A 23,882-nucleotide genomic window follows, 5' to 3' on the forward strand; every position below is an offset into this window, starting at 1 on the left:
GGATGAACCTCCTGCCAAGAAGTTAGTGTTTCCAAATATTCAATGCATGGATGATCACTGCCAACTCAAGATCATGCATCACGTAGTTCTTCTCGTGCTCATTCAGTGTCGTTGACTCATAGCTTACTACCTGTCTTTCTTGCATCAAAACTCCACCAAGTCCTCTCTTGCAAGCATTTTCACATAACACAAACTCTTTATCTAGATATGCGATATTTAGAAATGGAGCGTTTGTAAGCAATTGTTTCAACTGTTCAAAACTTGCTGCACATGCCTCTGTCCATTCAAATTTCTTTCCTTTCCTATGAAATGATGTAATAGGATAGACAATTTGCGAGAAGTTCTTGATGAACTGCCTGTAGGAACCTGCTAACCCCATGAATGATTTCGTCTCCTCCACATTCTTAGGAGTTGCTCATTCCATGATATCTCTTATCTTTTCGAGATCCACTACTACACCTTCCTTGGAAACCACATGCCCCAAATAATGGACCTCTGTTTGAAAGAATCTGCATTTACTAAGCTTGGCATACTATTAGACACACATGGAATTTGAAGAGACATGAATGATAAAACAATGAACTACATTTTCTATTAACATTGATGTACATTTATAATAAATTCTTGTTTCTGTTGGATTCATCTTCCAACGTCTCTTGGACTCCCTTTTACTGTCCAACTTCCACACCTTAACCCTTAGCAGATTAGGTGTCCAACATCCCCCCCTTAATCTTAAGGGGTATGTGTGAGTCCAAGAAGAGATATGTAATACAAAATGTGCAAAAATGCATGGCAATACTAAGATGAATGTGCTCTTTGAAATGTTGGTATAAGGGGGTGTTTTAAGGATAACTACTAGCACTAGAATGCTTAGTGCAATTCTTGGAACTCTTCCAAGTCTAGCAAGAAGATGAAATATTCTATTAGATGAAGTGTCCCTAATGCTTTGGAGAGGGATACCTTCAACCTGGAAACGAGAGGTCTACATCCTGCGGTGGTTTAAGGATGACCACTAACTTTGGAATGCTTAATGCAATTCCTGGAACTCTTCCATATTTGGAAAGAAACTGAAGGCTTCTGCTAGAGGAAGTGATCCTAATGTTTTGAAGGGAGGTATCAACCCAACATAGATGGTTTAACGCTGACCACCAATCGAAGGAATGCTCAGGGGCATCTCTGTCTATGGATACAACTCTGAATCTGGTATGGCAGGTTGTGGCTCAGGCTTGCTTGATGTGGCTTTAAAACTTGTATATGACCATCATTTCCCCCCTGTTAGATACAAAGAGAGAAGATGGCGAAAACTTTTTTTTTTTTAACTGAAACGAGTATTTTATTTATTAAAGGCCAAAGCCAAGCAAGTATTACAAATCTCTGTCATTACTTTTCTCTATTTTCCTTGTGCTTCTAAGGAATGATTGCCATTTTCGGGGTCTCTGCATTTATGCTGATCATACTTTTTTCAAGATTGCATCCTACATTTGCTAACCTGTCTGCTTCAGTGTTTAAATCTCTGAGGATATGGAAGAGCTGTGCTGATGAGAATTCCTTCAATAGTCTGTTTACTCTTGCGAGCTGCTTGTTTAGAACTGGATCCTTGAGACTTTTCTTGTGAAGTAATGACCTTATCAACAGTTCTGAATCTCCCAAAACTATGATTTCACTTGCATTTCCTTTTCTGGTCAGTTGACAAGCTTTTAGTAGACTGAGTGCTTCCGCTTGATTGTTGGTTTTTATCCCAAGTCCCCAACTAAATTCCTCTTTTCCGCCATTCTGAAAGTAAATGACGCCTCCTGCTCCTGACCTGCCTGGGTTTCCTTTCGAAGCCCCATCAAAGAAGATTGTACATTTACCTTGTGACTTCCACCAATTTTGAAAATTGTCCGAGTTGTCTCTGTACTGCCAGTTTTCCTTGTGGTTTGGGCGGATGATGGCATGAGTAGTTGGCATGGGAGTATAACCTTCCAGCCACGCCTTTTCTTCATTTCTGAGGTTGCTGTCTTTGACGCTAGTTTGTCTCAGAGTTTCTAGGAGGAGATCCTTGGCCTGCCTTGCTACTGCTTCTGCATTTATGTCTTTTTGATTGAAGACAGCTTCATTCCTAGAGAGCCACAACTTCCAACAAACGTATTTCGATGCAGCAATCCATAACTTGTGCCAAAGAGATTTTTCGTTGATGCTGTGGGGGTACCTAGTTTTCCATGTCAAAAACAAATCTGTGATCTGGCAGCGTGTTGGGGGGCTCACATTCAGCCCTCTTAAGAAGCTGTTCCACACTTTCTGAGCGTACTCACAGTCAATGAACAAATGATCTGCTGTTTCTGAAGCGTTCTTGCAGAGGACACAACGGTGCGGGCCTGCAAAGTTCCTTTTGCACAAATTGTCACCAGTCAAGATTTTATTGTGGAATAAGGTCCAGCTGAAGAAGTTAATCTTGGGGATGCTGAAACTTTCCCATATCTGTTTCCAAACTGAATCCGGATACTGTGACTCCTGTTTTCCTTGCATTTGAAAGTAGCCTTGTTTGACCGTATACTCTCCTGTTTTCCCCCATCCCCATTGATCTTCCTCTTCCTTATGCACAGGAGTAAAATCTGTTATTGCCTCTAACAGGATTTTTGACTGTTCTTTTAAGTGGGCTGGGATGGCTGGCAGCGTCCAGCGCTGCCAGTTGCCATTGAGGTCCCACTCTGCTATATCCTCAATTTTCCTCACCCCTTTAGAGATTAACCAGGCTCTCAACTCTGCTATTTCGTTGATGGTGGAGAGAGGGGAGTGATTCATGATTCGTTCTTTCCAAAGCAGCGAATTTTTGCCATTCCCAGGGATTTTGTATAAATGATTTCGGAAAAATTCGATCCCTCTGCAACACAGCCTCCAGGCCTGCGTTCCTTTTGGAGATTGCGCTGGATTGAAAGATGATATTGGTTGCTTTTGTAAATATTTGAGGTTCAGCAGCTGACTGATTGGGTGCGAAGGTTCTGTAATTAATTGCCACAGGAGTTTGCCTCCCAATGCCAGATTTGCATGTTGGGGATCGCGGATCTGAAGTCCGCCTTCAGTTATTGGGCGTTTCACAGTCTCCCATTTGATGAGGTGGAAGCGTTCCTTGTTACCTTTCCCTCCGCTCCAGAGAAAATTTCGAATGATGCTGGATATTTGATCAGTAATTTGTTTTGGAGCCAGCAGCAGCGAGGCTTGATATGTGGGCAGGGCAGAGAGCACGGATCGGATGAGGGTGAGTTTGCCTCCGGTGGTGAGCCAAACTCCGCCCCACGCTGTTATCTTGTTTTTGAATTTAGATATCACTTCTTCCCACAGTTGGTTTCGATTGGAGCCCCTCGTCAATGGTAAGCCGAGGTATTTGATTTTTTCCCACAAAGCGTATCCTTTGAACCCCAGAACGTTGGCAATTCTGTCTGTGGCGTGCTGGTCGATATTCCAACTGTAAATTGCACTTTTCCTTTCACTGACTAATGCACCGGTGATGTTGCAGTACTGTTGAAGAATGGTTTTGAAAGCGCTTGCAATTCTAATGGATGCGCCCCCCAACAGAATTGAATCATCAGCAAATAGCGCATGATTCACCGGGGCTATGCCTTGAACTATCCTTATCCCTGGAATAGTACCGACTTGTTTCTCTTGGGTTAGCTTGCGACTTAGAACGTCTGCCATCAAGATGTATAGAAAGGGCGAAAGAGGGCAGCCCTGCCTCAATCCCCTGGTTGCTTGAAAGAAATCCGTTGGTCTGCCGTTCACCATTGGGGCGATCCATACATTTTCTGTACAGGCCTTGATGAGGTTTATGAAGTCCTGTTTAAAGCCAAATGCTGCTAGAACCCTGTACAAAAAGGAGCGATTAACACGATCAAAGGCATTGCACATATCCAATTTAATGATCATACCTTGTTCTTTCCGGGTTAGGCTGGAATGGAGAGCTTCTTGAATCTGGATGACATTATCCAGAATTTGTCTGCCTTTTACGAATCCTCCTTGTGCCTGAGAGATGAGCTTTGGGAGTAGAGGCTTGATTCTGTTGGCCAGCAGCTTGGCCACAATCTTATAAGATGTGTTGCAGAGAGAAATCGGCCTATATCTGTCAAAGGTCCTTGGGTTTGTTTCCTTGGGAATTAAGGCTAGGAAGGTAGAATTTATTCCTCCTCCTACTTTTGCCTTCCTCAGGATTCCTCTTATCATTCTGAATAGGTCGTTTTTGATGATTTCCCAACAGATTCTGTAGAAGTGAGCTGAGAACCCATCGGGTCCTGGAGCTTTATCCGGTTCCATGGACCAAACTACATCAGTTATCTCCTCATCCGTGACTGGGGTCAACAGAGAATCGTTGTCCTCCTCTTTGACTAGGTTTGGGATGGTTGAGAGGAACTCCTCTGCGTCCTCCTCATTTCCATTTCTTTCCGCACTTAAAAGATTCTGAAAATGAGAGACAACTGCTTCTTTGATTTGTGAGAATCCATTATACACCTGTCCGGTTGTGCTTGTTATCTCTGCTATGTGATTACGGGAAACTCGTGCCCTGCACTGTCTATGAAAGTATTTGGTGTTCCTGTCTCCAGATTTGAGCCACAAGCTTCTGGACTTTAAACGCCAGTATTCCTCTTCAGTTCTAAAACAACAATATGCTTTCCTTTGGGCAGTTTTTTCTATGTCTAAATCTGTGGGAGAGGGATCTTTCTCCTCCATTTCGAATTGGACTCTTTCCAGCTGAAGAACTGCTTCTTTCCTTTGGCTAGTTGGGGTTTGCAGAGATTTTTTAATCCAGTCTTTCAGAGCTTTTTTGGTGTTTTTTATTTTTTGTTCCCACACATAACTTGGGGATCCATAAACCGCTATCCTCCAGGCCGTTTGAACAGTTTCATAGAATCCATCTTTGCCTGCCCAGAGAGGGCTGAAGCGAAAAGGGAGAGGGCCGAGATCTTCTTCTTTTTTAATACAGAGTAGAACTGGCTTGTGATCCGATGTAAGTTTGGGGAGGATCTTGGAGAAAACCATTCTATTGTCCAGCATTAATGTGCTACTGATGAGGAACCTGTCCAGCCTAGCTGAGATTTGATTTTCTCCTGATCTATTGTTGGACCAGGTGTATTTTCCTCTTATAGGTTTGAAGTCAACTAAGTCCCACTGTGTAATCAGATTTCCCACAGTGTTGACGAAGGGGTCTCTAGAGTATGTTCCTCCTCTTTTTTCTTTGGGGTCTAGTATGATATTCAGATCTCCTCCAATGACTATGTTTGTAGGGTTAATCTGTTCTATATAGGCCATTAGTGTCCTCCAACACTCTCTCTTTTCTTCATAGTGGACAGGGACATACAAATTAAAAAGAGCCAAGGAGAGATTGCTTACCGTATGTCGCAGATCTGTGTGGATCCAATGTTGGGTCTCTGTGGATCGTTCCAAAGTGAATGAGCTTTTTGACCAAAACGTGCCTATTCCACCGGCCGATCCCCTTGCACTAACAGCCTTTCCTGAATCAAATTTCCATTTCAACATGCTGGTGTTTAGAAGGGTTTCCCCTTCTACTTTGGTCTCTTGGAGCATAAGGATGTCCGCGGACTCCATCTTCAATAAGTCTTTGATAGCATCTGCCTTGTTGGGATTACCCAGACCCCTACAGTTCCAAGAGATCAACTGCATCATTTACCACTTAAAGGGGTAGGCCCTCCTCCTTTGGAGGCCCTAGGCCTGATATTCCTCCCTAGTGTCATTTCGATGGTAGCTTGACTGCCAAGGGTTTTTTGTCTTTCTGACTCCTCTTCTCTGGTTTCCTTGTTTGATCTTCGTCCAGCCCTTTTTGTTGTCCTTTCAAATGTTTCATCATCTGATGATCCCATATTCTCTATGGTTTTCTTCTTTTTTTTGATTATATCTGCGTATGAAGGGGAAGAAATATTGCTTGGGGTATGGATTGGGTTATTACCTGGTTCTATGGTTTCAATATTCTCCTGCTGTGGTGGTTCTTCTTCCCCTGCTTCCGGAGGATCTGAAGGAGGCGTGAGGATTTCAAAGGGGTTTTTATCCCCCTCATTGCCTTTTGTTTCACTGCTTCCAGCGTTTTGGTTACTTGTGCTTCCATTATCTACTTTGTTCTCTGTCCCTTTAGCCTTGTTTTTGTTACTCTGTCTGCTGAATGTTGTCTTCTTTGCCTGTTTCCATTGATCTTCTTTATCCTTCTCTGTTGCCTCCTCGTTTCTTTTTTTGCAGTATCTTGCAAAGTGCCCGTACTCATGGCAGAATCGACACTTGAAAGGCAGCTGTTCGTAATCAAGCTCTTGAATGTGTGTCCAATTTGCCACCGATAGCTGAATCGCTTCGGGTAATCCTGTTTCCAGATCGACCTCCACGCAGATCCGGGCACAAGAGTATTGATCCTTCCTTGGGGCCTGGTCTATGTATTTTCCAAGTGCGTTTCCTATGGATTGAAGTGAGCTTTGATTCCAGCAATGCAGGGGAAGATGCGGGAGGCGCACCCAAACAGGGACCGCCTTGGGCACATCTTGCGCTGGATCGAAATCGGTAGACCATTTGTTCAAGTAGAGTCCTTGAGGCCCCATGAAGTATGGCCCGTTTCTGAAAATCAGACCTCTGTCCTCTGTACTATCGAACAAGAAAACGAAATACCCTTTGCCTACAAAGTAGATCTTGATTCCTTCATTTACCAAGGGTAACCAATTCCTTTTGACCCATTCTTCGACTGCTCTCGGGGATGGCCACAAACCGGTGAACTGGCCGATCAGACCTTTTTCTGCTAAATTCAGCGCAGATCTACAGATTTCCTCCTCTGGTAAGGCAACCTTGGGTATACTGTCCAGTTTTTTGACGAATTTTTGCTGCGGGCCTGTGACCTGGCGTTTTCCTGTTGCAGTTACCAGAGCCTTAAAGGCTTCGATCTCCGGAGGGAAGGGGGGAGGGGCCGCAGGGCCACCTCCAGGCTCCATGAGGGAGAGCGCTTGCAGGTCGCTCAGAAGGCGCGGCTAGGGTTGCAGCGCGGCAGCTCGGAGCGAAAAAATCACACAATGAATTAGATAGAAGATGGCGAAAACTTAACTGCAAGACTTTTCAATATTCGAGAACAAATCCTGTTGTATGAGGAAAATATCTTCTTGGCTGTTGAAGCCCATTGCCAAGAAGTGATCCATCCAAGATGAATCTTTGTTCTTGCAGGAGGCTTGTTTTTGAAGCATGTATGTGAAGAATGAGTATGCCGACCACAATGCTTGCATGGATGAAGATCAAAATAATGATCTTTCATATGGCCATCTCAGTCATAGTGTTGAAATTTAACAACTTTTGGTTGCGAATGTGGAGGGGCAGAATCTAGAATAGGTGAAGGTGAACTGCCATGAAGAAACCCATCACTTTGAAATTGAATGGGCTTGGAATAGTCTGGAATATGAAAGGATGCCTCCTTATCATATCCAAGACCTTTTCTGTGCTTGTTTACAAGCTCTTCCCAAGGTCTAATGATGGGCTTAAGAAGTGTAGGCTGGACTTCTAAATCTGCATGCTCATCTGCTCTTGAATTAACCTCAACTTTACTGTCTTGATTAGTTTCTACATGTTGATGGGAGTCAATTTCTGACTCAAAAAGGGAATTGTTCTGAATAGAAACAAGTTCAGAATGAAGATTATTGGCACTCTCTTAGTAATCTCAATACTGTTGCTAAGTGTTCAACATGTTCTTCCTCATTCCTAGAATATATTAATATATCATCAATGAAGACTATCACAAACTTGTCCAGATAAGGATGCAACACACTATTCATCAAGCACATGAAAGTAGATGGATCATTAGTCAAACCAAAAGGAACTACAACAAACTCATAATTCCTATACATGTTCTAGAAAGTAGTCTTGTAGATGTCCTCTTCTTTGATGCGTACCTGACGATATTTGATCTCAGATCAATCTTCGAGAACACTGTTGCTCCCTTCAACTGGTCAAACAAATCATCAATCCTCGACAATAGATACTTGTTCTTAATTGCCACTTTGTTCAATTGCCTGTAATCAACACATAACCTGAGAGTACCATCCTTATTCTTCACAAACAATGCCGGTGCACCCCAAGGCGACACACTTGGCCTAATATATCCCTTGTCAAGCATTTAATTCAACTGCAACTTTAGTTCCACTAACTCTGGAGTGCTCATCCTGTAAGGTGCTTTTGATGAAGGTGTTGCTCCTGGTAGCAACTCAATAGAAAATTCCACTTCCCTGTGAGGCAATAGCTCTGAAATCTTTTCTTAGAACACATCCTGAAACTGTTGTAAAATCAGATACCTCTTCAAGAACTCAACATCCTCGACATCCTTAGCTTTATCACTGGAAATACAAACTGCAAATAATACACACGCTTTCCTGCGACTACTCTTTGCCTGCATAGATGTGACCATTCTAATTGATGTACCCTTCTTCTTAACCTGCAAGATTCTCTATTCTCCACTGTCCCAAACACTCAAATGCCTTTTCATAACAATCCACCTTAGTCATGTGAAGATACAACCAATCTATACCCAAAAGCATACTATATGATCCCAATGAAAGAAAATTTAAATGCGTCGATGTAGACATACCATTCAACTCAAATGCACAAGACCTTACCCAATGCTGAACTATTTTCTTGGTACTTGTAGCCAACTGTACTAACCAAGACTCTGCATGCATTTCTTTATTCAAGCCAGACTTATCCACTAGGTCAGGATTAACATAACTATAATTAGATCCCAGTTCAATCGAAATAGAAAAAACTTGATCACAAAAATTATTGTCCATCTCAATAATGGATGCCTGGTGATCCGCTTGCCTGTCATCCAATGTTGCATAGATCCAAGGAATCCTTTGGCCAACATCCCCAACTGTCTGTGCCTCCTGAGCACTATAGATCTATGATATGCCACTCTGATTCTATGGGAAATCTCTACTGTGATGATCCTTTCCACAAGTCCAACATTGTAAAGACTTCCTTCCATCACCCTTGTTCTGCTCCTCAGACTGAAATCCCTGTCCTCAATTAGTTGTATTGAACTTCTTGTGTGACACTGCATTCTCTTTATTACTTGTGCCTTGTAGTCTGCCTCGCTTCTTATCCCATTTTCCTTTAGTCTTGTTATTACCTTTCCAATCCTATTTAGATTCAGACCTACGCTTCGATTGCTCATAACAATGCTTCAACTTTTTGATGGCTTCCTCCAACGATCTAGGCTCATCAAACTCGATTCTGTCATTGAATGCTACCAACAACCCACTAATGACTATCCAAATCTTTGCTTTCTCCTCCTTCAGATAAGGCACATACCTCAACAACTCCAAGAACCTGCTAGTATACTCCTCGCTGGTCATAGATCCCATCTTCAACTCATAGAACTCCTTTGCCCTGTCATCATAATATCTCTCAGATAGATACTTCTTTCTGAAAAGTCTCTCGTTCTCACTCTAAGTCAACTCCTCTTCCTAAATAGCTATGACATTCTTTACATATTCCCATCAAATGTCTTCTTTGCCTTCAAGACTAAAAGTAGCTATCCCAACTTTCATATTCTTTGAGTAATCATGCAATTGAAAGAACATGTTCATCCCAAGTAACCAAGCTTCTGTATCCTATGACTTCTTCATTTCTCCATCAAATGTAGGAGGATTTTATTTCTTGAATTCCTTTGGCAAGTATTGCTTCTCATTCCTCATATACAAATGGTGATGGTGATGACGATGATGTCTCTCTGATCCAGAATTAGAATAGAACCCACAGTCGTTATCCCTCATGTCAGGTGTATCCATGAACCTACCATCTCTAACTGTATCATCCCTTTCAAACTTGTATCTTGATTGAGACTTGCTCCCATATGCCCCATTAGTTATTTCCTCCTATCCATGACTGATACTAAGCGGTCTCTATCTCTGCAAGTCTGAAAAATATGAAGGATAACTGCATTAACCCCTGCTTTTTTATCCTATTCCCTAGCAAAGGCTCTCTTGTGACTGAATTATTCTGTCATTTTCTGCCTTACAACTCCTTATCTATGCTTTCAAACTTATCAATGTGTCTGCTATGTGATGGGAGTACTCATCACCATGATGCCCATCTGATATGTAGGGAGAATCACGTGAATTGTAGCCTACCATCTTGCTTGTCTTATTTGATTCTCTAATTCCTACAAATATACCATGTCAGATAACCAAATATAAACAAAATCACACGTACCTCAATGAAGTTCAAGGGAGGCTATCTTGTCTGCACCAATTAGTCCAGATTAGCATAACATTATATATATATATATATATATATAATGAAATCAACATACCAAACATACCAACATCATCAACCTATACATGATGACTCAACTGCAACAATGACCAATACCATGCATACATGACAAACACATATACAACAAACATGCATGCATGACAAACACATTCCACCCATCTAGTCCAAGTGTTGAACTTGGGAGCTCTGATACCACTCTATAACCACCCCTCCCATATATATCCAGTTTCACTAGCCTGCCAGGGTAAACACAAGAGGAAGAGCTACTATGACATGACTCAACCTCCTAAGTACAACTAAGTAAGTTGAATCAATAAACCAAAAACTTTACTGACCTTCCTCAGGAGCTAAAAGACCCCCAAGAGCTAAACCACCCCTTTAGGTGTCCAAACCCTCAGTTAAATTTCCTTTTTAGTGATGTGGACTCCTAGCCGCAGGCATAACATTGCATAAATTTGACTGGAGGCCTCCAGTTGCATGCATAAGCCTGGAAGGGAGTGACTACAATATACTTTTCCTAGTTCTATTCCTGTGGTCGCGGAATCTGAGCCACATCTTTAAGGCTTGTCTCTAGACCACTGCCCAGAACTTGATGAGACTTTCCAGAATAATAAATGACACAAATACAAAGCCTTTAACACAAATATTAGTCAATAATTTGACATAACCAAGCTTAACCATGACAATCATTTCGTCAAACATTTTGTGAACATGTAATCTACAGGATATAAATGCATACCTGAACGTAGGGATCTCATACTTATATATGAAAATCACCAAGAAGGTCTAATGCCTTCTCATAATTGCTGCAATAACATCTATTAGGTCATGCATTCAATAGCCATTCATTTACCAATCAAAACATGTTCAAATCCATAACTAGAATATATTATGAAACCATGCTTATAATTAACATATAACCAAAATAGTAACAATGATAGAACAACCATCAAAGCCACATCATAAGAAGGACATTTACTCATAAAATACAAGAGGAATTAAAATGACATTTACTCATAGAATACAAGAGGAAATAACTCTTATTAACGTATGAAAAATTCAACCAAGTCAGGGACTTCCATGTACCACCCGACCATAGATTGGGCTGAACCAAATCTCTCTTTCAGCCAATCACCCCTGCGCCATATTCCAAGCATAATATGAGATCTCATGGAATAAACCAACCAACACCAAATCACGTCTTCCAGAAGCCAAACCACCTCAACTCTCAACCAATGATTCCACCTCGCGGTTGGACATCACTGATATCAACAAATCGGTCTCTACCCAAGCTGTCCAAGTCTCCAAAGTGTTTTTCCAACCAAAGCTCTAAAGAGTTTGTCCAACCAAGGCTTTTGGGACTAGTAACTCAACCCAAGTTTTTTAAGGGCTTCCAGAGCATTTGTCCAACCAAGGATTATAGGACTAGTAACTCAACCCAAGTTGTTCTAGGGCTTCCATAGTGTTTTTCCAACTAGGGTTCCATGAACTAATAACTCAACCCACATCCATAAGGAACATGAACACCAATAAAAAAAACAAATGGGAAAACCCACGAAAACATGGCTATTTAGGAAATGACACGGCTAGGCAAAACCACTATTAATCCAGAAAAGACACCATGGGTAAAAAACCATCATGCCCAAAACCATGTGCGAAAACCATGCGCAAAAACACCCAAAAGAGTTTTTCTGGGGCCAGTCATGGAAATAATATAACACATACCCAACATTCTATCACTTGTTTTATTTCCACACAAGGGGCCACATGAGTGCAATTCCTATTGTTTCTCTATACCAAAAAAACTTCTCAGTGCTTACAAAATTCATCAGTGCATCTACAACATTCTCCAAAGTGTCTGTTGTAGCTTTTTATGTCACTTGAAACACAAGTGCTTCAGGAAATATAGAAGCCTCATAGAGACAGCCTCTCGGTTGATTGTAGACTAGTGCCTATGACATCTTAAGAGAGGTGTGCTTTGAATACTATGAGTAGGGATTTATGCTGCAGTCCAATTGCCACTTAGTTTGAAAAATATAATAAAGGGGGCTTGGTTCAATAGTCCTTTATCAAGGTAGAATCAAGAAAATACATGGATCTAAATACACAAGGGGTAGATCTGGTTAATCTCAAGAGAAGTCTCTGATTCTTGTGGCCGACACACAACAACAGGCAACCTTAATATTGGAATTGTAGTAACATGAAGAGGAGGAAAGAAAGAAGGGAATTCGATGCAGAGGGATGGATACAATGTAAAATCTTGGGCATCAATCTCCAACAGAAGTATGAAAGAATAACATATATATAACCATGAGAGAATGAAACCAACAACTTCATTACACAATTTCAGTAGAAGAGAAACATACATGAAGTGAAATAAAAAGAGGAAAACATAATGCTTATTTCTCTAATAGGAATCAACAAAATAGTTTCATTAATACTCGAATATTGAGTCCAAATTACTAGTCCATATACCTTCAACACTTATCGCTCAAATCCCTCATGAACAAGAAAATATAAACAATGCGGAACCATAGAATTCGAGCCTCTTGCTTGCAGAATTTGGGAACCTTTCTTAATTGTTTCTTTGCTCTTTTTATAAGGAGAGGGGAAGCTTTGAAAACAGTTACAAAAATATCTTAGCCTGAGCTCTAGCTGTCTGATTGACTAGCTGTCTCGGCATGCAAAGGATTTATCACTCAAATCATTGTAACAAAATGATTCCTTTCCTTAAAATACACCATAACAAAATAACAAAAACAACATAACAAAAAATCATGAGAAAACCTGAATGATGATTCTAGCTAAATATCTCCATGCCACTTCCTCTGATGGCCTCTAATCAAGCCACGTATCTTCCACAATGTGCCTCTTCCATTACTTGACCAGTCTTCTTGTTGCTTTCCACCTGAACTGAATGAACTTCCCACTTTCTAGAGTTGGGAGCAATTAACAATGGTGGCCTCTGTGTTTCTCGAGAATCATAGCTGTCGACTCATCCATCCCTCTAAACTTCCTGTATAACACTATCAGAGCCTGATATGCCCAATAACACTGCAGTAATGTTATACCAGAGATTCACAATATTGGAACTTTATACTTAAAAACATTACAAAATAGGTGAGTTCCAATGTTCCTTGGGCCCCTTATGTTTAGCCCCTTTCAACATTTCCCTCCATAGGGCCGTGACCAAAGGCTTGGCCTTAAGGCGCTAGGGCATTTTTTTCCTGTTCGAGGGCCTTTTTCCTTTGTAAATATCTTAGTGCCCAAGGTCCTTTAAGTTCTTCTTTAACCGCGTGCTTAGCCAAATATCGGAGCCCCTCAAGTCAACCGTTTCCAATCGAGGTTTTACTTTGGGAGTTGCGACATGCTTGTTTCGCCGATAACTCTCTACGTTTAGCCCTAGCCCCACGCCTTTGGTTCTTTGAATCTTCTTGTGACTGTGCGCCAACCTTGTATCAGAGCCCCCTTATCAACCTTTTTTCAAGTGTCCACACATGTAAAGTGCCAATATCCATCAACCTCCGATATACGATTGCCAATGTGACATCATCACTGCCACATGACACTTCCTGAGTGGTGACACGTGTCACCTGGATATGCCCCATAACACCCCTCAAAATTGCAAAACATACTGCCACATGTCCTTCCGTACTGCCACGTCATTCTGACATCATCTGCCACCTGTCCTTATTGGAGCCAATCCTATGCTACAATGCGTCATCATCAAATCCAATCCTGTGGTTCCATGTGTTACTTATTGCGAGCCAATCCTGTGCTACCATGCATCACTTATCGAGACCAACCAGATGCTGCCACGCGTCTGCCTTTGGTTTTGTGGGGAAATCCTTTATAAACTTATTTTTGGGTCCCTCGATGATTTTACGCTATCGGCACATTATAAAGCTTCACGCATTCAAGAGTTGTGATCCTCCGATTTCCGATGTGCCAATCTACTTGATGTTGTGATGTGCCCCGTCGATCTTCGACACTACCTTCTCCATTTGCAATCGTCGATATTGGACCTCGCTAATATACTTGTCCTCTATTATTCAGACCTCTAATGCTGCGATCGCCAATATATCGGACTTCTGATATGCGATATACCGATGTGCTATGTTGCTCTGACTGCGATCACCAATTTCTGATGTCGCTTGACCTCCGATATGCGATCTCCGATATTGGACCTCTGATATTCGTTCTCTCCTAAGGCTTTAATCCTTCAACTTCAGAAGACCATAAATTTTGATATAGGAGTCCATTTTTGGACTTCCACATATCGTTGGAAAGTTTGTTTAGAGAAATTTCCAGTATAGAGGGTCCGATTCAGACTTTAAGTCCTTTTGAGGCTTGGAAGATGACTACAATATTTTCTGCTCTTTTACACTCTTTTAACAGCTGTAAACATATTTTGTAGTACGTTACAGCATTGTCTCCACTTGGGGACAGTGCCTTTCTAGCAAGGTATTGAGAACCTACATAAATGGCTCACTAGTATGTAAAATGGGTGAGAGATGGAACTCTTAGTGTTGGAAGTAAAGCTTGAGGAATTTCCCATTTACAGGCAGCTCAAGCATTTCACCCTCCAAGTTTTCCAACAAAAAGGTATTGTTTCCCTTTGTCTCAACAATATCGAAGGGTCCAAACGATAAGGGATAAAATTTGGCATGCTTACCTTTGTCTTCTCTTCTCACATTCCACCTCAAAACGAGATCCCCTGGTTGGAGAGCTCTATATTTAGCCTTCTCATCGAACATAGATTTCATTTTTTGCTGGTAGTTGATTAACCTATGATTTAGATTGCTCTTTTTTTTCTTGGAGCTCCACTAGTTGATTTATCCTTCGAGTCAGGGAGTTTGGTTCTTCTTCCACATCTTGTAGCATCTTGGAAACCGGCATAGCGAGATGTATAAGGAATATGGCTACTTTCCCATAAACCAATTCAAAAGGATATTTCCTCGTCGATTTTTATGGAGTGACCTTTTTAGCCCATAGGAAAAATTTTAGTTGGGAATCCCAATTTCTCTGGTTTTCTGGAATTGTTTTCTTCAGGATCCTCACTACCATCTTGTTGGAAGACTCAGCTAGTCCATTTCCCTGAGGATAGTAGGTATTAGAGTGGCCAACTGTAATGTTTAATTTATGAAAAAAGTTGTTAAATTTTGTAGACTTAAAAGCCTGAGTGTTATCAGTCACAATTTTCACAGGACACCCAAACCTGGTCAGGATATTTTCCTCCAGAAATTTTATGGCCACAGTGTCAGTTGCATTTCTGGATGGGATTGTTTCCACCCATTTTGTGAAGTAGTCTATGGCTGTGAATATTCACTTGTGTTCGCCGCTGGAAGGGGGGTGTATCTCTCTAATAAAGTCCATTCCCCTCCGCCGAAAAGGCTCTTCTATACAAACATGGATTAAGGGGAGTGGGGATAATTTTTGCTTCTCAGGGAACACTTGACACTGCTGGCAAGCCCAAACATAAGAGTGAAATTCCCTAAATAGTTTAGGCTAATAGAATCCTACTTTAGATATATTATGCGTGGTAGTATTCCAATTATAGTTCCCCCCACAAACGCCACTATGGAAATCATCAATCACCCTTTGAGTCTCTGTTTCTACCAAACACAGAAGAAGAATTCCCACTAGGTCTTTCTAGTATAGTTTCCCATTGGATATAATAAACTTCTGGGCTTGTAATCTTAATTCTCTATACTTGGATTTATCCATGTTCATTGGGCACCTCAAGAATAACAGATAGTGGATGACATCCCTATACCAGGCAGATGTTTCATATTTGATATGAATTTTTTGGATCGATGTCTTGATCAACGGTTGTTGTGTCCCCTCTTCATCTTCTTTTGTCAACAGGTTAATCCCCAAGGCTTGTCAATTGGACTCTAATAAGATTTTGGCCAATCCCTGTCCTTTGATGAGTTTAGTGGGCTTGATATCCATGTCATACTCTTGGATTTTTGCAATCCATTTACCTCTTTTTCCATCACTGTCCCCTTGCACCAAGATGTCTTTAACAACAACTGTTGGAACATAAGCCACAATGTTAGAGTGTAAAACATAAACTCTGAAGGCCTTCAAAGCTTTGACCAGGGCATAAGCCTATTTTTCCAAGATGTTATATTTCAATTCATCCTCTAGCAGCAACTGACCGAAGAAGGCTATAGGCTACTCGTGACCTTCTTTATTCCTCTGTAATAACACAACGACTATAGTATGAGGGGAGGCAAAAGAAAATATGTAAAATGGAATTGAATAATCCGGGCTGACTAACACAGGTGCCCCTGCAAAAACACTCTTGATCCTAAAGAAGGATTCTTGGGAATCTGGGCTCCACTTTACTTCATTCTCCTTCTTCAACATTTCCATGATACCTTTCACTATCTCTGCATAATTAGGTATAAATCTCGTCAAGAAGTTAATCCTTCCGAAGAACACTTGGACCTCCTTTTTATTTCTTGGTAGGGAAATGTGGCTGATGGCTTCTACGCACTTATGATTGATCTTCACCCCTTCTTATGCCACTATATTCCCCAACAATCTCCCTTCGTTCAGAGCGAACTAGGATTTCTTTTGATTTAGAGACATCCCATACTTCTTACATTTCTCAAAAGTTATTTCAAATGTTCAATATGCTCCTCATTAGTTTTAGAGAAAACTGTGATATCATCCAGGTAGATCATTACGAATTTGTCCTGTTCTCCCATGAAATCTATATCCATTTTCCTCTGTAAGGTTGCTCCTGCATTTATAAGGCCAGATGGCATTCTTGCATACATGAAGGTCCCCCAAGGTGTAGTGAATGTAATTTTCTTCTGATCATCGGGATGCACTGCTATCTGATTATACCCTAAGAATCCATCCATCATGGACATCCGAGCTGAGCCAACTACCTTTTGTAGTATATAATCCATCTTTGTCAATTGGTAATTATCTTTCAACGAAGATCTGTTAAGGTTATTTAAATCCACACACAATATTATCTCTCCATTCTTCTTCCTAACAGGAACTGGGTTTGCCACCCACTCTGAGTACCTCAATGGTACAATGATCTTGGCCTGAAGCAACTTCCTCACTTCCTTCTCGATGGATGGGAGCAAGAGGGGATTGATATTTCCGAGTTTCTACTTACAAGGCTTCATTCCATTCTTTAAGAGAATTTTATGTTGAATGAAATTTGTATCAAAAGTCTCTAAATCTTCATATGACCAAGCAAAAACATCTTTATAGGTTTTTAAGAGATTTAAGTACATTTGTTTATATTGTCGAGGGATCCCTTTTGAAAAATTGATCATCTGGGCTTCATTCTCCAAGCCGATGTTGTAATCCTCCACCTATTCATCAACTCCCTGTTGAACAGGTTTTGAAGCCACATCGTTGGATTTGAATATTCTCTCCAAAGGAACTAGATCACGGGGAATGGCATTTCCCTTTAGCTGCAGAACTCTGTGCCCTGCGATAGTTTCCTCCAAAGTGGTTGTATGTTCCTCTGTCACTTCTTCTTCTTCTTGGTTAATCACCAAAATCCAGAATTCCTCAATGACTTCCATGAAACACTTGATTTGTTCATCATCTTTGAACACTTTCCAGTGTTCCACATTGTCAGGCACTGAGGGTCTCTACCTAATTTCAATTTCATATATGAGGAGTGGATTTTGCGGTGGCTTGAAATTAATGGAAGCTATAGTTGAGGACTAGGCCATTCAATTTCCTTCCTTGGATAAGAATTGAACATTAAAAGATAGGAAGAAGTTTTAAATTAAATCCCATACCTCATTTCTATAAGCCCTCAGTCGGGGGTGCTTAGTTTGACATTGGTCTTTGATTTGCTTCACCACCAGTTCTGAGTCTCCAAACACAGTCAGGCATTCAATATTTAAATTCCTTGCTTCTTGCAGGCCTAGTAGTAATGCCTCATACTCCGCCACATTATTTGTTGCCTCAAATTCCAATTTGAATGAGAGGGGAATCAAGCTACCCTATGGAGATATCAACAATACTCCTACTCCATTTCCTTCTTTAGAATTTTCACCATCAAAATACAACTTCCAGAATTTTCTACAATCTTTGAGCTACTGATCTAGTTTGGCTGTAGGCTGTACCCATTTTTCTTCTAGAATGAAATCATCATCTTCTAGCATTAAGGAGTAGAGATCCCTTTCATTCCCATACACAAGAGCATTATTTGGGAAATCAACTCATGACTTTTTTAACAAGTCTTGATTTCCTATATAGTAACCTTTCTTCTCCAACATAGATACGGATGGTAGCATAAGTAAGATCAAGTTTGATGGAACCTCCAATCTTTGATCCACAAGATCTGGATAAAATCATACCAAACCTTGCAGGGATATCCACTACTACAATGTCCATCACTACACTTTTCATTGGGATCTAGGCCAAATTCACCACCAAGTCCTTTATCATACCTAAGCACCTTACCCTTTTAGAGTCAAAAGAGTAGATATATTTCTAAGGTCTAGTTATCTACAGACCTAGTTGCTCCATTACTGATAGTGGCATCAAATTATGAGAAGCACCTGAGTCCATCATACAGTTATGGAGCAAGAGGTCATGTACCAATAGAGTAACATGGAAAGGTGGTGTGGAGGGATCTTGTTCTTTGACATGGGGACCAAAGACGACCATTGGCCTTTCTTATTGGAGGTTTAAATGATCAGAAGGCTGGATTGAAGTAGATGGAAACATGAACTGAGAAACTTGGGCCTTATAGGTGGGTTGTTTTAGGAGTTTATAAAATGGGACTAGGATCTTGAATTTCTCAAGCTCTTTTTGAAGATTGAAGATGGCAAGGCCCTTTCCTACTGTGCTAACTTCTACCAGCTCCTTTTATGTTTCATAGATGGGCCAAGAGGGGGGAGGTGATTTATCTTCCTGGAGGGCTTTGGGCTTATGGATGTTTGGATCTGAGGACCCCTTATTCTTTTTAATAATCGACTCTAAGAGCCCCTTCCCCTTGTCAGTTAGCTTAGGAGGCTCCAGAGAAGAAGTACCTTCATTTTGGTCTTGCCCTCTCGATCTCTTTCTAGATGACTATAGATCGTATTTCTTATGCAACCGAGTCTGCATGAAATCAACGAACTACTTGCAGTAATCATTGATCTCGTCATATTTCAATGTTGCATCAAACTCCTCCTCCTCTTCTTCATATGTTCTGAGTTCTTGTTCCTCGTTGGAGAAAAAGGAATACAAGTTCCCCTTAACTTCATCTGCATATGGTGCCTGTTCCTCCAGATCATCTTCTATATATAATGGAGGATGGATGTGGTCTTGTTTCTCTTTCCTCTCCCTTTGCTGTATCTATAGGGGAGGTCTTCTGCATTGAGGATTGAAACCACGATTGGAAGTCAGAAAGTTTTGTTGTTGAAGGCTTTTATTTTCTAGCTCCATTTTTGTCAGTTTATTTGATAATTTATTTATCAACTTATCCATCTCCTCTATCCTCTGTTCTTGGGATTCTCTCCCATGACTTGAGGAAGTTTCCTCCTCTTTTCCCTTTTTCTTCTCTCCAGGGTCAATTCTGCCTCTTGAATTCCCCGTTGCGGTAAAATTTGCTTCTACCTCGAGAGCATCAGTTTGAATCTAGTCTAAGGAACAAGACTTCCTCTCTCTGAGTGTCAAGCCAAACTCTGATTCAAAGGCCCCAACAAAAACTATTTGGGCAACAACCTGTGGAGTTTTAATCTCAACAGGCAGATTATTGTACAATATATTAAAACTTTTTATGAAAGTCGGGATATCCTCGTCATCTTTCTTCTTCATAGCATTGAACTTAGTAAGAATGTATCCATGATCTCTCCTCTCCCCATTTCTGCAAAAAGGAATTATCTATTTCTTCCCAAGCGTTAATGGAATCATTCGACAAGGATTTGAACCATTTCCTAACTTCCCCATCCAAAGATTGGATGAAGAGCCTCAACATTATGTATCGATGCTTGACATTCAAATTTTCAGCAAGGGCACAAAAAATTTCTATGTGTCTCTGCACTGATATGTCAACTTCTTCATTAAACCTGGGTAGGAGCTTGATATAGTCATGTGGCATAGAATTTGAAGGTTGAGGCAGGTCGAAGGGAGCATATTTGTTCAACAAGAAACTTGAGACAACCATATGGATCAGAGGTGGCAGTGATTGATTTATTGGGGGTCTCTGAGGTATGCCCAATTGGAGACAACTGACTGACCGTGGAATGAGAAACTGTTCACACTATGGGTAGGGCTACTATAGAGTATATCTTTTACCTCCTCAACTTCAGGGAGGATAGGAAATGAGAGAGAAGGGGTGTTGAATGAAAATTCTTCTTCTTTGACCTTTAGGGAGGCGGTGTTGAGTAGTTGACCACTTTATGAAGGATATACCAAAACTCTAGGAGGAAAATCAGAGCAATGAATTATGGCGTTCTATGAGTTGGATGAGGATGTTTCAGGAAATGAAGAGACAATAGCACCAGTATTTGGGGTTTTTTCCTTCCAAATCCTTCTAAATATTATTCTGGGTCAGATACAGATGGAATTCTTTGCTGAGAAGTATCTGAGTGGGTATGGGGCCTCTTATAAGCCAAAATGATCAGATAAAAATATGGACAGTGGAGTTGCCAAGGTGTTTATAATGAAATTGAGATAGTGGAGTCGGCAAGGTGAGAGATCTTCAACCCACACTTCCCATGCTCAAATGAAAGAGGGAATGTAAAGATTTATCATATCGAGGGGAAAAATTCTCTAATCCATTCCCTAACAAGAATGACAAAAAGATGTTGTAGCTTTTTCTGTCACCTGTAGCACAAGTGCTTCAAGAAATATAGAAGCCTCCTAGAGACAACCTCTGGGTTTATTGTAGACTGGTGCCTAGGACATATTAAGAGAGGAATGCTTTGCATACTATGAGTAGGGATTTCTGCTACACTCCAATTGTCACTTAGTTTGAAAAAGATAATAAAGGGGGCTTGGTTAAATAGTCCTTTATTAAGGTAGACTCAAGCAAATACATGGATTTGAATGCACAATGGGTAGATCTAGTTAATCTCACAAGAAATGTCTGATTCTGGTGGCTGACACACAACAATAGGCAACCTTAATATTGGTGTTGTAGTAACATGAAGAGGAGGAAAGAAAGAAGGGATTTCAATGCAAGTAACTAGATACAATGCAGAATCCTGAGCATCAAGCTCCAGCAGAAGTATGAAGGAATGAGGAGGTGGAATGGAAGAAATTGTGGAGCGTGAATTAAGGTTTCATACTCTATACCTCATGGACACACTTGTCACTAATGAACATAAGTAAATTTGTTCTCATAAAGGTACTTTAAGCTATCAAATAACACATGTAAATCTTTAATTAACATAGGGACTGTTACTACTCACTAGCATACATATAACAATGAGAGAGTGAAATTGACAGCTTCATTACGCAATTTCAGTAGGAGAGAAACATACATGAAGTCAAATACAAAGAGGAAAACACACTGATCATTTCTATGATAGGAATCAACATAATAGTTTCATTGATTCTCGAAGATCAAGTCCAAATTACCAGTCCATATACATTCAATACTTATCTCTCAAATCCCTTATGAATAGGTAAATAGAACCAATGTGGAACCACAAAATTCGAGCCTCTTGTTTGTAGAATTCAGGAACCTTTCTTAATTTTTTCTTCCCTCTTTTTATAAGTATAGGAGAAGCTTTGAAAATAATTACAAAAATATCTTAGCCTGAGCTCCAGCTATTTGATTGACTAGCTGTCTCAGCGTGCAACGGCTCTGTTGCTCAAATCATTGTAACAAGATGATTTCTTTCTTTAAAATACAACATAACTGAATAAAAAAAATGACAAAACAACAAATCATGGGAAAAACTAAATGATGATTCTAGCTAAATATCTCCATGCCACTTCCTATTATGGCCTCTGATCAAGCCACGTATCTACCACAATGTGCCTCTTCCGTTACTCGGCTGGTCTCCCTGTCGCTTTCCACCTGAACTGAATGAACTTCCCACTTTCTAGAGCTGGGAGCGATTAACAATGGTGGCCTCTGTGTTGCTCGGGAATCGTAGCTACCGACTCATCCATCCCTCTAAACTTCTTGTATAACAATATCAGAGCCTGATATGCCCAGTAACACTGCAGTAACATTATACTAGAGATTCACAATATTTGAGCTTTATACTTAAAAACATTACAAAATAGGCGAGTTCCAATGTTCCTTGGGCCCCTTATGTTTAACCCCTTTCAACATTTTCCTCCATAGGATCGAAGGCTTGGCCTTAAGGCACTAGGGGTTTTTGTTCCAGATTGGGGGTCCTTTTACTTTGTAAATAGCTTAGCGCCCAAGGTCCTTTAAGTTCTTCTTTAACCATGTCCTTAGCCAAATATTGGAGCCCCTTAATTTGGCAATTTCCAATTGGGTTTTTACTTTGGGAGTTGCAACATGCTCGTTTCTCCGATTGCTGATAACCCTCTACATTTAGCTCCAACCCTGCACCTTTGTTTCTTTGACTCTTCTTGCGACTGTGCGCCAACCCTGTATTAGAGCCCTCTTATCGACATTTTTTTAAGTGTCCACTGCTATAAATTGTCGATATCCATTAACCTCCGATATTAGATTTCTGATGTGATTTCATCACTGCCATGTGTCAATTCCTGAGTGGTGACACATGTCACCTTGATATGCCCCATAGGCCCCCTAAAAATTCCAAAACAAACTTCCATGTGTCCTTCCATACCTCCACATCATGCTAACATCATCTTCCATGTGTTCTTATCAGAGCCAATCCTATTCTACCACACATCATCATCAGAGCCAATCCTGTGCCGCAATGCGTCACTTATCAGGAGCCAATCCTATGCTGCCACACGTCACTTATTGAGACCAACCAGATGCTGCCACACGTACTACTGCAGGAGAGAGAATAGGGCCCGTCTGCCATTGGTTTTGTGGGGAAATCCTTTGTAAACTTATTTTTGGGTCCCCAGACAATTTTACACTATCGACGCATTTTAAAGGTTCATGCGTTCAAGAGTTACGATCCTCTAATTCCCAATGTGCCAATCTACTTGATGTTGTGACGTGCCAACCTCCGATCTCTGATACCACCTGCTCCATTTGTGATCGCTAAGATTGGACCTTGCTGATCTACTTTTCCTCTATTATTCAGACCTCCGATGTTGCGACTACTGATATATCAGAATTCTTAATAAGACGATAACTTTTGATCCAGAAGTCCAGTTTTGGACTTCCACATATTGTTGGAAAACTTGTTCATATCACTTTCCAATAGAGGGGGTCTGATTCAAAATTTGAGTCCTTTTGAGGCTTGGAAGATGATTGCAAACTTCTCTGCTATTTTGTACTTTTTGACAACTGAAAACATATTTTGCAGTAGGTGATAACAATGTCCACCTTTACGAGAAACAACTTTTTATCTTCAACATATCCCTCACAAAGTGATATTGAACATCAATGTGCTTTGTCTTTGAATGATAAGAAAGGTTATTTCCAAGAAAATTGCTCTTTGGCTATCATAGTCTATCCTTATAGGTCGCTATACCAACCCCATACTTAAACACAATAT

General features: G+C 40.7%; 1 protein-coding gene across 1 annotated transcript; it reads right to left on the bottom strand.

Annotated features, from left to right (window-relative positions):
• Window positions 1–1,407: 1,407 nt before the first annotated feature.
• On the bottom strand, window positions 1,408–6,953 carry LOC149158570 (uncharacterized). Its single transcript, XM_089434035.1, has 2 exons — window positions 5,936–6,953; window positions 1,408–5,483 (listed from the first exon to the last, which is right to left on the bottom strand). Exons 1-2 carry the CDS (start codon window positions 6,951–6,953, stop codon window positions 1,408–1,410), a joined length of 5,094 nt encoding a protein of 1,697 aa, XP_089290161.1.
• Between the last annotated feature and the right edge of the window lie 16,929 nt (window positions 6,954–23,882).

Source organism: Pinus tabuliformis, chromosome 5_2 (genome assembly GCF_031772625.1).
Source record: "Pinus tabuliformis cultivar Carrire ecotype Pingquan chromosome 5_2, CPIR1, whole genome shotgun sequence".
NCBI classification, from domain to species: domain Eukaryota; kingdom Viridiplantae; phylum Streptophyta; class Pinopsida; order Pinales; family Pinaceae; genus Pinus; species Pinus tabuliformis.

What these genes read in the sequence shown, in the direction of transcription:
- LOC149158570 (XM_089434035.1), bottom strand. Translation starts at nt 6,953, where the DNA reads ATGGAGCCTGGAGGTGGCCCTGCGGCCCCTCCCCCCTTCCCTCCGGAG. An exon ending in TATTGAAACCATAGAACCAG is followed by an intron (nt 5,484 to 5,935) that starts GTAATAACCCAA and finishes AATTTGATTCAG; the next exon opens with GAAAGGCTGTTAGTGCAAGG.